The 17,500-nt window shown below is 38.0% G+C and overlaps 1 protein-coding gene across 1 annotated transcript in view; it reads left to right on the top strand.

Annotated features, from left to right (window-relative positions):
* The window catches only part of LOC138003704 (proteasome inhibitor PI31 subunit-like), a 31,811-nt gene that overhangs the window by 1,070 nt on the left and 13,241 nt on the right, over nt 1–17,500 (top strand). Inside the window, exons 2-6 of the mRNA XM_068849910.1 lie at nt 998–1,156; nt 7,507–7,613; nt 11,383–11,508; nt 15,841–15,918; nt 16,491–16,550. Of these exons, the coding sequence (XP_068706011.1) occupies nt 998–1,156; nt 7,507–7,613; nt 11,383–11,508; nt 15,841–15,918; nt 16,491–16,550 (530 nt within the window). The remainder of the gene's footprint in view (nt 1–997; nt 1,157–7,506; nt 7,614–11,382; nt 11,509–15,840; nt 15,919–16,490; nt 16,551–17,500) is intronic.

Genomic DNA, 17,500 nt, shown 5'->3' with positions numbered 1-17,500 from the left:
AAAGACCACTAAATCTCATTGTTATGATTTATTAGCAGTGAAAATGTGGAAGATATTCTAAGCGAAGAAAGTCTTCCCACCACAGAATCAATACTTTTGGTCACTTTTGATAAGATGAAGGGTTTGAAATACTTATACAGTTACAACATTGCTGTTGACAGATGTGTGGCATATTTCTCGATAAGTACATGTAAATGTATCAGGTGTATTTCTTCCTAAGATATATAGCTGTAAAACAAACAAAATTTAGCACAAAGAAAAGTGCATGAATGCAGCAGAGGGTGTAAAGTGCAGCTTGCAGGTCATTGTTTTACCATAACTGAAACAACCCAAACCTTTACAAAAATGCTAACCTTAGGCTTTTTTAGGCCTACTGGTAATGTTAGCATTAGTAAAGGTTTGAGTTGTTTCAGCTGTTCTGAGGTCTGTTTTGTTTGACTAATATTTTGTGGATCATTCTCCCTTGATCTCTTATAGAAAAGCAAAATGGATAAAAGATATGCTTGTCAAAGCAAAACTGCGAAGGCTACTCAAACACCACAGACACATCTAGCACATCTTGGTCTATCAAACCGTTTTCACAAGCATTTTACACAAAAATGACATTTTTACCAGCCTTCTTCGAGTTTTAATGGGCAACAGGTCTTTAGAAGCCATTGGGTAACCAAAAAAAAAAACCATGGGCAACCAAAAGCACAAAACTGGTTGCCCAAAGGCCAAATTTGGTAGGAAAGTTAGCATCGAACACTGCAGCAACCGTAACCTGCAACCTGCAGTTTACACCCTCCATGATTGCAGGCTAATGCTCCCAATTCTGCACATCTCCCCATGGGAATGGTCAGCAACCAAAAACTATAAGTCCTTCATTCATGCAGTAAAATCCTGCCATCAGAAATTTTGAATGGCAAGGTGTACGCAAGATTGTTGAGCCTGATCAAAATTTAAAGAGAAGTTACCAATGTAAAAGGTCTTATGGAGTCTCTCTCTTTGTGTTTAGAGGAATGCACAACAAGAATGTGACTTTGGAGAGACTCTGCCCCCTGACTGGAATGGCCTGGATGGTGTTTATGCTCTTCAGTACCGAAGAAGAAGCTTGAACTCTGTTTTTATCTTCAAAGCATTGATACTGGGGAACAAGATCATGGTTTATGTCATGGTGAAGTTATTACCTTTTCACTTGAATAAGCAAACTAATAAGTATGGCTTAAAATCCATAAGAACTTGGGAGGGCACGCAAACTTTATTGGTTATCTTCTTTGTTCCAAGAGGTTTTTCTCTGGGTACTCCAGTTTTTCTTTCCTTCAAAAACCAGTGTTTTATTTAAGTAACAAAACAATTATCAGTTGTGAACTTTTTAACAAACTCGAGAAAGACACAGAGTGCAGTAGAGCATGCATGATAATTAAAGATAATGTGCTCAATATGTAAAAATGTGTGCCCTTACCATACATTGAAGGTTCATTGGAAAAACTGTAACTCAGGGAGCATTTTCACTGTGAAAATGTTTTAAAAAGACAAGTTATTCTAGGAAAAGGGAAAACATAAGGGAAAACATGTGGAGAGGGATGATGCAATGTCTTCCACAGAGGTCACACTGTACATGTTGATTATGTTCTTCTTTTTTCGTTCTGCCATTTCACTTTGTTATCATTCTTTTATTATGTGACAATTGCTAGAAACTGGTCCCGACCGACTCATTAATTTTTTACTTCAAGACTGGAGTTGAAAACGTGTGACAGTGGATGACCTTGCTCCCAACTGAGGGGCTTCATAGCTCAGGTGGTAGAGTATGACTCTGGCATCACAGAGGTCATGTACACATACCTTTCCCTTTTACTACGAATGTGATTTGACTTGATCTGCCTTGAGTGGATAGGTATTATCCTTAACAAGTGGTGTAGTATATAAAATTATGTACTATTTAGCTCAGCAATTCAACCTTACTATTATTACTATTATTATTATTGTTGTTGTTATTATTATTATTACTATTATTATTATTATTATTATTCTCCTCTTCAGTTTGGTGATGTTCTAGTCTGCTGGCACAGCTTTGTCAATAAGCGTCCATTTCTGTGTGTCTTTATACACAAGAGTAATATCTGGCCGCTTATGTTTCAGCAATTTGTCTGTGTAGATAGTCATGTCCCAGGTAATCCTCACTTCTCCATTTTTTGCGGTTGGCAAGGGTTGATGGTCAAACCACTTGTCATTACACTCTATCCCATACTTCCTGCACATCTCCCAGTTTACCCTCAGGGCCACCTTGTCGTGGCGCTTCCTATACTCTCTGTGGGCAAGCTTTTTGCATCCACTGACAATGTGTCCTACTGTTTCAGTGGCATCTCCACACAATCTACACAGTGGGGTCTCTAATGTCTTATCTATGCTGTACTTGATCCAGTTTGTTCTGAAAGCTTGTTCCTGAGCAGAAAGAATCAAACCTTCTGTCTCCTTTTTTAAGAGTCCATTCCTGAGCCATCTCCAAGACTCCTCTCCAGCTTCATCTGATTATTTGTTGGACAAATGCACCATGTAGGGCTTTAACCCTTTGATGTCCAAACTGGCCTAAACCAGCCAGAGGGTTTTACTCGTTAATGGGAAACCCCTGGGAGTCAATGGTTTAATATCTTGCAAGAAGATCCTTACTACTTGAACAAGTGAGTCTAGTTGATCTTTACTTGCTCCGTACAGCTTCAGATCATCCATGAGTAGTAGGTGGTTAATGGGCTTTATGTCCTTTGCCAGTTTGTATCCAGGTCTCATTTTTCGTAGTACTAGGGTCAAGGGTAACATGGTCACTATAAAAAGTAGTGGTGACAATGAGACACCTTGAAAAATTCCTTTCCTAATGTCCACCTGCCCAAGAGCCTTTCCTCCTGGTGTCAATACCGTCTTTCAGTTCACCATGCTGTTGCTGATTTTAGAGATCATATTCTTGGGAGCCCCAACCATCTCCAGGCATTTCAGGACCCATGAATGCGGCACCATATCATAATTATGCCTTCTTGTAGTCTATCCAAACCATTGACAAGTTTGTCAACCTTCTCCGGCAGTTTTTCAGGATTGCCTTGTCTACAGGCAATTGATCTTTAGTTCCTCAGGATCCCTTCCTGCACCCTTTCTGTTCATCTGTTAGCAGTCCATTCCTTTCCAAGTGGTGGTATAACTTCTCTCCCATAACTCCTGTCAAGAGCTTCCACATCGTGGGTACTGTAGGCAGGCAATAGGGCGGTAGTTGCTGGCCTAGGCACCCTTCACTGTGTCTTTTTGTATCAAACTGTTCTTCCCCTGACCATCCACTCTGGTACATTCCCTTGACATATACAGTCTTGCAAGCATTCTTGCAATCTAGCGTGCAATCCTGTCAGTTTCTTAAACCAGAACCCCTGAACAAGAACGGGGCTGACTGCCTTCCAGTTTGCCATCTTGCTCACTCCATTTCTAATATCCTCCACAGTGATGCTGATATCTTCTTGAACCTCTGTTGTACTGAACTCCACCTCTACATCCTCTAGCCAAGATGCTCTCTCATTGTGACTGACTTCCTCCAACCAGATCTTGCTCCAGAAGGAGGTTGCTTCTGTGGGATCAGGTAACACCATTTCTCCGCGTTCCTTTCCATCTAGTGTTTTGTAGAACAGCTTCTGATTGGTTCTAAACAGGTGGTTCTGTTTGAACTGTTGACATATCTCTGTGTATCTTTTGATCTTAACTCCACCTGCCTTGATCTTCTGTTTCAACATGCCTGAGACATACAAAGTGCCCCTTTCCTTAAGTTGATATTTTCTGTTCAAACTTTCCCTCTCTCTTTGTTTCAGTTTCATGTTTACTCTTCGGACTTCCTCAATCTTGCTCAGGTATTTTCGCCAAGTTTAGATATTCCCCTTAATCCTTCTCTTCCAGAATCGCTCTTCAGTTCTTCTCCCTTTCCTCCCTTTCTCATTCCCATTCTTTCTGTAGTAACATATGCAGCTGCATACATTAAAGAATTCAGTTCAGTGATGTTGTGCTTCTGAATCCGTTTGACGGCTTCATTGATTTTTCCAACTTCTGCTTTCAGCTTCATTCTTTCACAGGACTTCCTATTCTCTGTTCTAGTTGTATAATTTCTAGGATCCTGTCACAAAGGGCTTCCAGTTCTGGGCTGACCTCTTGTAATTCTTCAGCAGTGAAAACTCTGGGTTTTTCTTCACGTTGGTGTTCTTCTTGGGTATCAGCGCCTTGAGCACAGGATATGTGCACTATATAAATAAAAGTTATTATTATTAAGTTATTCAGATGTTGTTGCATGGTCTGGTGTATCTGTGGTAAGAATCTCCGTAGTTTCAGTCTCCTGATGTCCATAGTCTGGTGTATCTGTGGCAAGGAGCTCTGTAGTTTCAATCCCCTGATGTTCATGTCTTACTCGTATGGCTATTTCTTTTTGCTCCACAATCTCTAGCCACTTCTTGTTCTTCTTAATCTGCCATACTTGATCAGCCAATCTCTGCTCGGTGACTTCTGTTAGTTCCTTGTTGATGTTACGGATTTTTCCACAGGTCTTGCAATCTTTTCTGTCATTGTTCAGCAGTAGCAGGATGACAACCGGGCCTGCACTGCTGTTCCACAGGACACCTGCCAGATGTGTCACCTTCACTACAAGCTCCAGTCCTGTTGACGTTGTTAGTGTGAAGTTCAATATTTGACATTCTCTCATCGAATGAGGTGGTTGTAACGCTAACATGGGTGGCTTTTGGGCTGTTGGCACTTGCCAAAGGTGCCACCCAAGGCTCTGGGTATTCCCCTGGTAGGCTAAGGCACCAACCTGTTCTACCCCAATGCTTATTATTATTATTATTATTATTATGTTGAATTGAGCACAGGGCTTTTCCCTGGGGAGAAATATCCAGTCAAGTCTCATCCCGAGACCTCAGACTTCCAGCACTTTTCTGAGGATATGTGCCAATCCAAGGAGTGCCGACTTTTGCATCGTTCTTGTTCGGTCCTTAATTCCTAGTTGCTTCAAGTGGCCTGCCAGCTTCTTTGATACTGAACCCAATGCACCTACTACCACTGGCACCACTTTTGTCCTTGATTTCCAGATCCTTTTAATCTCTCTTGCCAGGTCTTGGTACTTTTCATACTTTTCAGTTTTTTTTGCCGTACGTTGCTATCTCCGGGAACAGCTATGTCCACAATGATTGTTTCCTTTGCCTTCTTTTTCTGAATTACAATTTTTGGCCTCCTGTGATGGATTTCACAGTCTGTTTGGATGGTAAAGTCCCACAATAGTTTTACTTCCTCATTCTCTTCTACACTTTTGGGGGAATGCTCATACCATTTGTCACTGCACTCAACTCCATATTCCTTGCACAACTCCCAATGTATGAGCCGCCCAACAACATCATGTCTCTTTTTATATTCTGTCTGCGCAAGCTTGGGGCAACTACACAAAATATGCTGCACGGTTTCATCGTGACTACCACGCACTCTGCATTTGGATGATACATTTTGGTTTTCGATTCTGGCTTTTATGGCGTTTGTTCTTAGTGCCTGGTCTTGTGCTGCAAAAATAAGCCCTTCTGTCTCCTTCTTCAGTTCACCAGTTCTTATCCAAATCCAGGAAACACCAGATTGGTCCTCTGTCTCTCTCTGGACCTGCCCATGCAGCTGCTTTCTAGACCAGCCCTCAATTCTTTTCCTCTTTATCCTTTCCTTATACTCCTTTGATGTTTCAATTTCATCAACATTCTTCCTCTCCCATGCAGCTTTCTACAAATGTTCCTGGCTCTGGCTGATGTAGACATTGATATTTCTTTCTTCAATATTTATGGCGTCTTCAACACTAATTAGTCCACGCCCTCCTTCTCTTCTTGGTAAGTACAGACGGCTTACGTTGGACCTGGAATGAAGAGCGCCATGGATGGTTAATAGTTTCCGGGTCTTACGATCCAATTCAGCAAGCTCACTCTTTGTCCAGTTTATTATTATTATTATTATTATTATTAGTAGTAGTAGTAGTAGTAGTATTATTATTGTTGTTGTTATTATTATTATTATTAGTGTTATTGTTATTGTTATTATTATTATTATTGTTATTATTATTATTACTATTATTATTATTATTACATTATTATTATTGGTAGCAAAGTTTCATAAATTAAGCATACAAGTACCTATATATGTGCGAGCTTGTCCAGATACGTTTGAGTTGCATGGTTTTGTTAGTCACAGAGGTCTGCTAACACCAGGGGTCAATTTAATTAAAAAGTTACACTAACTTGTATTGTACAAGTTGAACCCTTTTTTTACACGTGTACGCGAAAATGAGTTCAATAAACATCATTACAAATCATTGTCACAAGACTCTGACTTGTAATTACAGGTGTAGCACTACACCTGTAGAATTTGGTACATGCTCATTGCAATAAAAATTTTACAGGAGTCTGACTTGTCCTTTACAAGCATCCAGCTTGCTAATTACAAGTGCAAACTAGAAGTCATAAGTTACTTGTAAGCTTAACATACAACCTGTAGGAAGTGTATTTCAAAATTTTGATATGTTCTCGTCGAGCAACGAAGAACTTGAAGAACTACATTTGTTGAGACACCAAATTAATTTGGCAGCCTAGAAGGAAAGACGGTTGTTTGACATTGGAAATCGACATGAATTTCAGGTTAAATATCATTGCTTTGTTGAAGCACTTGAGTTTTTATTTGCAGGAGTGAGCCAACAGCTTGAACAAATAAAGCTTGTGCAATTGGAACTTACACCTGTAGTGTACAAGTGCATTAAAGTTATATTACAATAATGTACTGTAAAGCTACAGTTGTAGATTACAATCATTGTATTGTGACCTGAGCTAGACGTGTAAATTCCAATGTAAAAGCATCTTTTATTAAATTCATGAATTTACAAGTTGGAGTAAAAACTACACATGTAACTTTTTTATTGAATTGACCCCAGGTCTCTCTGTAGGGGTTGACGTTTTGTACAGTGATTCAAAATAATTTATTTGTAAGCTAACTAATCAAACAAACTATGTGATCGTTTTGGGCTGATTACAAAAAGGCTATGAGAACATGTACAGTATGCATTGAATTGAACCTGCAATACTAGTGCCAGGTCTCTTAGCTGCTACCATACTTGGGATGAAATACAAGGTGATCAGTGGTTCATTGTTGTGTTGTATCTGTTTGCAGTGGTTGTCTGTTTAATCCAAGGTGGAGTGAGTCACCCACTACTGACCCATACTATAGATGTGGTCACCAACACTTTATATCGGTTGCAATGGGACCCGTCACATCCCAAAAATGAGGGCAATTACGTTTATACACTGTAATTTTCAGTCTTTAGTCTGGCGAACAATCTCACCCCTTGATTCCTGAAGGTGAAACCCAGGTTTCAGAGCTTTCAAGTCACTGTCTTTTTCTTTTGTTTTTACACAGAGGAGAGGTTTGATCTGTATACAGGCAATAAATTCTCTTACAGTATCTCTAGCTAAAACTTTTTTTTTGTTACAGGAGGAAGATGAATCTAAAATGCATGATACAGAACTTGATGTTGATGCTTTTACCTGTGAATCAGTTGATTACAGTTCATTTAATAGTGCCCAGCATAATTTAGAGAGGTACAGGCTGTTTTGTGGTCAAAATACAAGTGCGACCAGATAATGGACTTACTTATGAATTATTAATGTATGATACAACACTGTAGGGCTGATGATGATGATGATGATTATAGTCTGTTCCAGGCTCTCAGATAGTGAAGGGGAGGGAACGAGAAAGAGCAAAGAAAATCGTTTGGCTCTGGGGGGAGGGATGGAAGGAGAACCTGTCAAACTTTCTTTAACGAACCTTTTCTTCCCACATTTACGGTACCTTTAATTGGATTAATTAAAAGCTGTCAATTGTCAATTAACTGAAATCATTCTCAGATTTCTTGCGTGATGTATCGGGGTACTAGCACCTAATCGTAAACGAACATGTGAGGCTTCACGTCATATCTTCCTTCACACAAGCAGAGGAAAAAAGTGTCTTCTTGGTCTGGTATCAAAGTCCACCCTTCAAAGTGCTGCAGATTTTGCAAGAAAAATTTAACTGGGACAAAGATCCCTCACATTTCGTTTGCTGTTAGCAAAAACAATGTCCGAAGTAACTTTTTTTCCTGGGGAGGATAGTTAAGTGTTGGCTGATATTATTGCTTCGCTTGGCCACAAGCTTGCAAGGCATGAAGTGCTCTAACAAGTTGCGTGTACTGTACAGTAGTTGTCTTACTTGTGCTAGCATCAGCAGTTTGAGTGACTCCACTGAAGATGAAGGTGAGACTTTTAATTTTTCAATCCTTGCAAGCACTGCCAAGTTTTAACACTTGAAAAATGTTGATCTCGAAAATTGGACAATACATGTAGCTGTTATTTTTAATTATAGCAGATTTTAGGTGCCATGGCCTTATGGCCTTAGTAAGCCCCAATAGTGACAAGAAATCTCAGTCATTTCTCTTATTAAAGTGCTACTATGATCCAATTTTTATTCCTTGAATTTTTAGCTTCATCACATAGAATTCCGGGAAAGATAGAAATATCCTGTTTACTGTTTGGAAATACAGTATCTGTATTGGCTCCAGATATATTTAAGTTTGAAAAAATGTGTAAAATTCACTCAACCCAATATAACACAGTAAAAAATAGAGCTACATGTATCTCGGTCAATTTGAAGCAGAGACCATGGAAACTTGGTAGGCTAATAGTTCTACAGGTAACACGCCTATGGCTATAAAGAAATTGGTTCCCATGGGAACTCACTCTTTTCCAGTCCCCTCCAACCTGATTTCAATATTTTTGGTGATCTTAAGCTAGAAAAACATTTAACAAGGCCACAAATGCGACCTAACGTATTTACATTCTTGCAGGATCATGCAGATGTGGCACCATTGGCAAGTATCAAAATAGAATGCCAAAGGTGGCCAGCAAAGCCTTTAATATCAGGGAGGTCTGGAACCCAGTATGTTGCCATGGTGGCAAAACTGGTATGCTCATATTTCGGAGAGGTGGAAAGAGCTGAAAAATCAAGCTCTTGCCTAACCTGGTCAGCAGGATCGTAAAAGCATTTGCCAGGAGCAAAGTTTACAATACAGGTTTCTTGCTCCTTCCTGAGTGCTTTAACCTCTGGAAAACCTGGAAAATCCGCTAAAATAGCACGCAACTTGGGATCCTATAATTCACACACGCGAACCATGCTCGCCATTATGCTGATCAAGGGGAATAAAAACCGCACTACAGGTGTTGATGTTTGTCGTCAATAGTGTCAAAATTGACCAATCAGAGGGCCTAGCAGGAGCTGGTATACCATAACAGATCCGTTAAAGAAAGTTTGACAGGCTTTCCTGCCGCCCCTCCTCCTAGACCCCGCTAGATTTTCTTTGCCCATTCTCATTCCCTTGCCTCCACTATCTGAGAGCCTGGAACAGGCAATGATGATGATGATGATGATTATTATTATTATTATTATTATTATATAGATTTAGTGAAGCCTGAAAGCAGAGCTCCCTGGTTTTTTATTCTTACTGCCTGTAGGGTTAGAGGCAATAAAAAGTTTCGAATTGTCCTCCTTTTGATGTTTCCGGTTGCTGCTTTAATAATTAAATCGTTTTCTTTGCTTTCTTCTATAAAACAATTCATTGCCTAACTAGTGAACTCCACGGTACATTTTACGCTAAAAACCGATATCGCATAAATCACGAAGCGATGAGTACGATATCGGTTTTTCGAGTGAAATTTACTTTTGAATTCACCAATTTGGCAATGAATTTTTCTTGAACCATATGAGTTTTAAAAGAAAGCAAGCACACCCTCAGTGAGTGAATGGAAAAGCAAAAAAAACATTTCAGTGTGAACTGTCAATAGCCAGCGAATAGGAATCACGCTAAAATTAGAACTTTGTCAGTTCAAGGTCAAAAAAGAGTTGTACTGATGTACTTCATTACACTTTATCTCTGAAAACGAGATCATTCACATTTTGATGTATTTCATTGAAACATGCCAGGTTGGCTTGGAACAAGAATCGGCAAAATACGGCAATGCAACCAAGAAATGACGAACATCCGACAAGATCCGCTCCAACACTTAAATCACGTTCAGGTGCTTTACAGAAATTTTTGAAAACACAAGCTAGTAAAATTACCCATTTATAACATAAGGGCAAAATTTTCTTGTCACTGTTGAAGCACATTTCAAACCAGTTTGGCAAATTGATTAAAAAGCACTTTTTCACTCGCATTTTAGAGTAAAACAAACAAACAAATGAACTTTTTCCTTTTGTCCAAAAGAGTACAGATAATATTGTTATTTAATTCCGGTTGATAATAAAATTCGATTTTCATTCTGGAACAAAGGAAAAACCGATTAAACCACTTTTTGAAAATAACAAATGGTTTAGTGCCCAAGGAAAAAAATTGTGGAGTATCTTCTTCCACTAAGTATGAGCTATATCTGTATTTGAAGTTGTCGTTCTCTTTCGCTCTCCTTTAGTTTCTGTTCTAGACATAAGTCCTGCAGGCATCATGTCACCTTATCAGAGCTTCTAAAGATATGCCAAAAATTTCAATACAGAGAAAAAAGCAGCTCTAAGCAAATTAAAAATAAACACTCAGCTTTAAGTTTATATCCCTCCGATGCTTGACTTGAATAACTGCATAGCCGCCAGTGTGGACCACAGCTATCATGATATGTCAAACTGGATTGAAACCAGCAAACAATGCAGAAAGAAAACATTTTCCAAACCGTTTTCCACTTGAACACGAAAAGGGTTGACTGAGTAAGAACTATAGTTGACATAGTACATGTATGACTGTGTAGGCACGTCGAGCCACAGAAAGTGCGCAAAAAATGAAGCCTTGCTTATGTTTAGATGTGTTAACCTGGGTTGAGCCTGCAATCCAATCGAAAACCATTACCTGGTCAGTGGTCAACTTAAAAAAAACACAGCTGACCTCTGTGAGCTCTAAGCTTGATCCTGCGATATGGTCATGTGATACTGGTCAGTGGATACCTTGTTTTGACAGGTGTCAATTGATCAAAACATGGATGTCCAATATCAAAGATGTATGCTGTAAACTAACATGATACTGGTCACATTGAGATACATGGAGGGGTGGACATACGTACATACGGACGGACTGTCGATGACGTCATGGCTATAAAACCAAAATTTTTTGCATTGATGGGTTACCATATTTTCTTAACTATGGTGTTCTGCTATTATTATTATTATTATTATTATTATTATTAGTGGTATTATCATTATTTTGTATTTGATTGTTTTTTAATTATAAATTAATTATGTACCCAGATAGCAACAGTCATCTCATTAAGCTTTCTTTTTGAAATATGTGTTATCCAGTGTCTTCAAACGACTTGATCAGTTAAAGTCAAAAGTGTTTAAGGATATCGCCGACAAATTTTCATCACACTCAAGTAGAACAAGCTCTCAGGAAGAGAGAACAGAAAGCAGGACAACAAACCAAAGGTACGAAAGCAATGCAAATCCATGTACTGCTTGTACAGAAATACTTCAAATTTTGTCAGAAGTTTTTTTTTCAGGAAACAATATTATCTGAAGAACAACTTTTGTCGTCACCTTTGCGGCAAAACTCCCCGATAAGAGTTCAGAATAAGCCTGTTTTTTTATAAAGACTGGCTTTTTAAAGGTATTTCGCAAATTAAGTATTCAATGGACGAATCCTACAATTTTCTTTCCCTTACCGCTTTTCAGAATAAAGATAACTTGCAAGCCCAACCTCTAACCTTCTTTGGGATAATCTCAGCAGTAAATCATCTATGAAGGCAAAACACCAAAACCCAACCCAGTTATGAATATTGCTTTTTGAAAAGTCCTTAAGATTAAAAAACCATGTCTAAATTTATCTATTAGGAAATTGGGCAATTTTATGTCAAGAAAAGTGGCACAAAGATATCAACCTTCCATTAAATGAAAGTATTAACTGGAAAGTCGCTCATCAAACAAAGAGCAGTAAAATAATCACTTTCAAGTTCAAATTGTTACATCGCCAACTAACTGTTTTTTAAAAAAAAGTTGGACTTAGAGATGACAACAAGTGGACTTTCTGCCAGAAGGAAATAGAAAATTTGATACACTTATTCTGGAGATGCGAAGAAACAAAAAAATTTTGGGATAGTCTTTTTAAGTGGTTGCAGTCTTGCCAACTTTCTTTGAGTGAACACAATTACTTTTATATAAATACGGCTTTGGGTCTGAGGCCAGATAGCTCTAAAAAACTTCAAATCAATTTCTGCTGCCCAATTGCCAAGAACTATATCTGGCTTTTATGGGGCACTGTTTGTAAAAAATATTATTTAGAACAAATTTGTGACATCTTTTCCTTATGTAAGAGATAAAGCACGAGAACGGAGGTATTAAGCCATATATTATTCACAATATTATTCATGAGGTATAGGTTACATAAAGGTCGTTTTTCACAGGGCAATAATTGGCCACTTGTTTTTGACATCTGTGTGTTTGTAATTTTTTGATTCGACCGCAGACAATGACGTATTTCATTGTAAGTATTGTAAAGGTTTTCGCACAGCATCAAGAAAGGGCGTTTCACGGGTCATAATTTGTTCAAAGCACTTGTTCTCACTTAGGTGAGAAACGGAGAACAATAGCACATTGTTTGTTTGGTAAGCCGACAACAATCAAATTTCAAACCTTTTGTGTTTTTTTTTACTTTTGTCATGGTATTTTTTGGGGGGCCAGTACACTTGTGAGAGTGGCAATGGATAGTGACAAGGAAATTTTCCTAACGCAAAATACTCCTGTTGGACATAACGAGCTTGGAAACGTTGTTAGAAAATTGTATAAAGACGTAGACCTACAGTGTACAGGGCCAATTCAGAAATCACAGTCTGAGGGCCACAACAGCAAGACGTGGACTGGAAAAAGGAATCTCAGATAAGTTGATTATGGAGCGTACGGGCCATCGAGATATCAGATCTTTACAAAGGTATCAGAGGCCTGATGTCTCTACCAAAATTGAGATTTCTAAAGCATTAAATTGTCGATCCGAAGGATCCGTAGGAGAAAGGGAAGCCAAGTCCTCGTTAAAAAGAGAAGTAGATCAGTTAGTTGATGACGAAGTAAAAAGATTTTGCCAAGATGACAACAATGCGACTGTGAAAGGATCAAACAGTGTTGTGTTCCAGAATAGCTCGTTTGTAATATCCAACGACTTAAAATTTTCTTAGAGTGAACACATAGCCTGCATGATATATGGGATACTACTGTATTTTCTATAGTTGGAGAATAAATTTCTATATTTGTGTTAAACAGAGAAATTTTCTTAGAATGTTTGGCGGGGTCAGAGGAAGTGTATGATTTGCTTTAATTGCTCATTATAAATGGAAGGGATTTATTTGTATATTGCCCAGGGCAGCAGGGTAATATACAGATAATAACCGGGTATTTATAAAGAAATTGACCTTGCATTTATAATTAGCAATTTATTCAATTCATCAGCCCCGCTCTTCCCTGCTACATTATCAAGCCTCCCCTGACTTTCAGTTAGTTAAATAATCATGAAGTATGTAAGTTAAATAAAGGATGTTGATTAACAAGAGAAAACGTGTGGTTCATGAAATAATTAGAAATAACTAAATCTGCGCAAGAATTTATAAATAAGACGCAAAACTCGTTGCATGATATGTAAATGATTATTTTAGGCACAGCCTGATTTATAAATAATTTTGATTGCAAAATTAATTATATATAAAAAATGAATTACACAACTTCAATTATTTTTAAATCAGTCTGTCTCTAAAATATTTATTTACATTATCATAAAGTTAGACAAACCAGTTGTAAATTTACTTCACCTCACGTGTAAATACATTATTTATAAATAATTAAGTTTACCTACATGTAGAGTGAAAATCCATTATTTTTAAAAATTTAATAATGAAATTTTACCTCACTGAGTATGGGGTCTCTGAGATACTTATTTATATGTCACGAAATTTGGTCAAAGTCGTTATATATAAATAATGACTTTCAACCCTGGGAACAAAGTCATTATTTATAAATAATGAATTTCAACCATTATTTGTAAATGACAAAACTGGCTCTTGCCAAATGTAAAATCATTGTTTGTAAAATAATAATGTGCTCCACCTCGCGGAAACCATATAGCGTTTCAAAGAGATTGACCTTATGGGGACAGAGAAAGATTGTCTCGTGCTATATCAGAAGCCGTCTCTCGCGCTGTCAAGGATGCCTTAGGAAGTGCCTTGCCTCAGACAAGTAATAATAAGTTTACAGCTTGTTTGTCTAACTTTATGTTATGTAAATAAATATTTTAGTGACAGACTGATTTATAAATAATTGAAGTTGTGTAATTCATTATTTATATATAATTCATTTTGCGATCAAAATTATGTAATGTAAATCAGGATGTGCCTAAAATAATTAATTGTAACATATGATGCGACAAGCTTTGCATCTTATTTATAAATAAATTTCCGGGCAGTTTTAATCATTTCTAAATACAGAAAAGATGTCACAAATTTGTTCTAAATAATTTTTTACAAACGGCGCCCAATTGAAACAATTCTTTGTTTTAAACACATTTATCAAAAAGAAAATAATGCCTCTGCTGTCAAGACAAAATGGGAACCCTTTCTGCCTTCTATAAGCCTTTAGACCTGAGTCTCCAAAAAGTAAAAATAAAAAGTTAATGAAATTTTAATACCTTCTCTACTATTTTGAAAACCTGTTTCTGTTTTGTTTCTTCGCTATAACTGTGCCTTTTTACCCAAGGGAAAAAAAAAATAAAGAGATGAATAATTATTTTTTGCTATTCACTTTTTGCTTGTGGCTTTCCTTTTTCATTTGCCTTCTTGCTCATTCGCCTTTTTTGTTAATTTGTATTTTGTTGTTGTGGTTGTTTGTTAAAATTTTTTTTTTCTAAATTTACGGTATGTTTGTAGTCATGCCGGCAAGGCAGCCTTCCTAAAGACAAAATGAATGGTGGGTGGGAGGGGCAGGTCAGGAAATGGTGGTTGGCAAAAAATAAACCAAACTGGCAACATACCATGTGACCTGAAGGCCTCCTACGTGCTGGCCCCCATTCTCCCAGTTGTGTGAAAAAATCATTTTCTGCTTTATTCGTTCCCCAGCCAGCGGAAAAACTAGCTCCCCCTCGGGATTTCAGAGATTTGCTGTTATCAACTTTTTCAGAATAACAAGATCAAATGTTCTGATCATCTTTAGTTAGTTTTCTTATCTCTCAATGGCAATCAATTTACTTTTACATGTATCAACCCAGGTGGTAAAATTTCTGTCTTTCACATACTCAATGATACAGCCATCATAGTTTCTTTGGAATCAAGCCTTGTTTACGTCTTACAACTACAGTACACTCACCTGGACAATGGACTCGAGGGAATGACTGTTAGAGCAGCTTTTAAATGACTGTTGAAAGTACTAATATTACGTGATTGGTTTAAGAATCTCATGCTAGTTTATCGACCAATGAAAAGGAAAACCAAGCACAACAAATTCAGACAATCACTTGAGCTGATTACGATGCTAAACAAGTACACTGCACCTGCATACAAGGCTAAGGTTGTAAAAGCAATAATTTAGTGTACAGTACATGTACATGTGAGTAACAATAATTTTCTTGGTTTTGGTTTTTCCTGTGGCTGGATGTATTAGTGCTAATGTAAAGTATGCCAGGGCAAAGCAGTTGTCAAACTGCTTTCAAAATTGTGGTCATCAATGTGCTTATTCAACTGCTTTATACATACATGTAACAGGTGAGAATTTTTCTTTGTGGAACAGGGAACAACCAAGCAGGCTGATAGATGATGATCCACTGAGAATTTCACCACAGAGACCAACAGGATTTCATGGACAATGGTAATAAAGAACATTTTAGTTTATCCACTGATCAGTACTTTAACACATGTTGCAGTGATGAATTACATGTAGGAGAGTTGCTGTGTGCCAGCAAACAGCAACAGGTGCACAAACTTCACGTTTTTAACAAACATGGCTAGACTTGGTTTAATGATGCCTCCCTCAATCTGGATGCCCTTGATATTCCTATTCTGGTGTTATGGCGATAACTAATGTTTTTATTTTAAATAATCCAAACTAATAATGAACATGTAGGGAATAAGGGAACACCTTGACATACTCCTTGCCCAACAGGAAAGATATCAGATGTGAAATCATTATTCCTAATGCAAGTTGCAATATCCTCTTGTAAAACTTCTACCCATCTTATTAATGAATTGCCAAAATTTAACGTCCAAAGGGCAGCTACCAGGTACATGTACCTCCAAATTGTGGCCTCTAGATCTTTTTAAAATCAAATGTTGTGAGCAGTCCGGGCTTATTTTACAGTTTGGTGTATTACATAACTTTGTCAGCCAATCTAGTAATATTGTTAATGATTTTGACAACACTGCTGATTTATCCTCTGGCAGGGCTCCTGTAGCTGGTCCATTTGGATATGGTGATGGGGATAGGATGCCAGGGTATTCTGGGTGAGATTCTTTGGTTATACACTACAGTGCAGTTTTACGTGAAGTTTTCGAGTTGCTTGCATAATGCTGGCTGCTTGTTTTGCTCAGGCCATCTAGAAAACAGGCCTTCTTTCATCAGCTTACTATCATATTTCCAGTTAGGGTTCCAAAGGAGCATTAAGTGGCAATGCTTACACTGCCTTACCCTTTGCCTAATTTCCATATCACTTTCCTTCAGTCTGTTTTTACTGTCCTTCTCAGATAAACTAAACACTTCAGATAACCCTAACCCTTTAAGATGTTGTAAATTGATAGTTAGAATTTAGACAGAAAATGACACTTCTTGAAATTTGTCAAAATTGAGCTTGCTTCCACAACCTAAGGCAGGTGATACATTGGTGGAAGGCACGGCTGCAGCTGTAGCTCTCACCACTCCACCAAAAACGGAAAAAATGCAAAAAATCCTTTCCAAGAAGCAACTTTTTTCACTTAAGGTATTTCTTTGTTGTCTCTGGTTAAGCGCAAACGTATTTAAAATCGGAGGTGCTTTAAGCTTGTTGTTATTCTTTTTTGTTAGATAGATATTATTATACATTGATAACGATAATCTTCAGCTAGCCTGTTCCAGGCTCTCACATAGTCAAGAAAACGAAAAGAACTGCGTGTGAAAAGCGAGTGGGGGCTTGAGTCGAGGCCTCGCCTCGACCCAAACCCCTGCTCGCTTTTCACACGCAGTTCTTTTCGTTTTCTCGACTATGTGAGAGCCTGGAACAGGCTAATCTTCAGCGAAATATGTGTTCGGGAGAGTCAAACTGATCTGAGAATTTCGGTTCTACGTTGCCTGACACATCCACAGATTTCTTTACTAAAACATCACCTAAAAGATTCGCAACCAGGGAAAAGTGGTCCTTTACGTTTTCTGCAGCTAATGCTACTACGCCTGGGGGATTCTGGAAGCGGCTAAAACCACT

This window comes from Montipora foliosa, chromosome 5, assembly GCF_036669935.1.
Source record: "Montipora foliosa isolate CH-2021 chromosome 5, ASM3666993v2, whole genome shotgun sequence".
NCBI classification, from domain to species: Eukaryota; Metazoa; Cnidaria; class Anthozoa; order Scleractinia; family Acroporidae; genus Montipora; species Montipora foliosa.
This window is presented reverse-complemented; position numbering and strand designations above follow the sequence as displayed.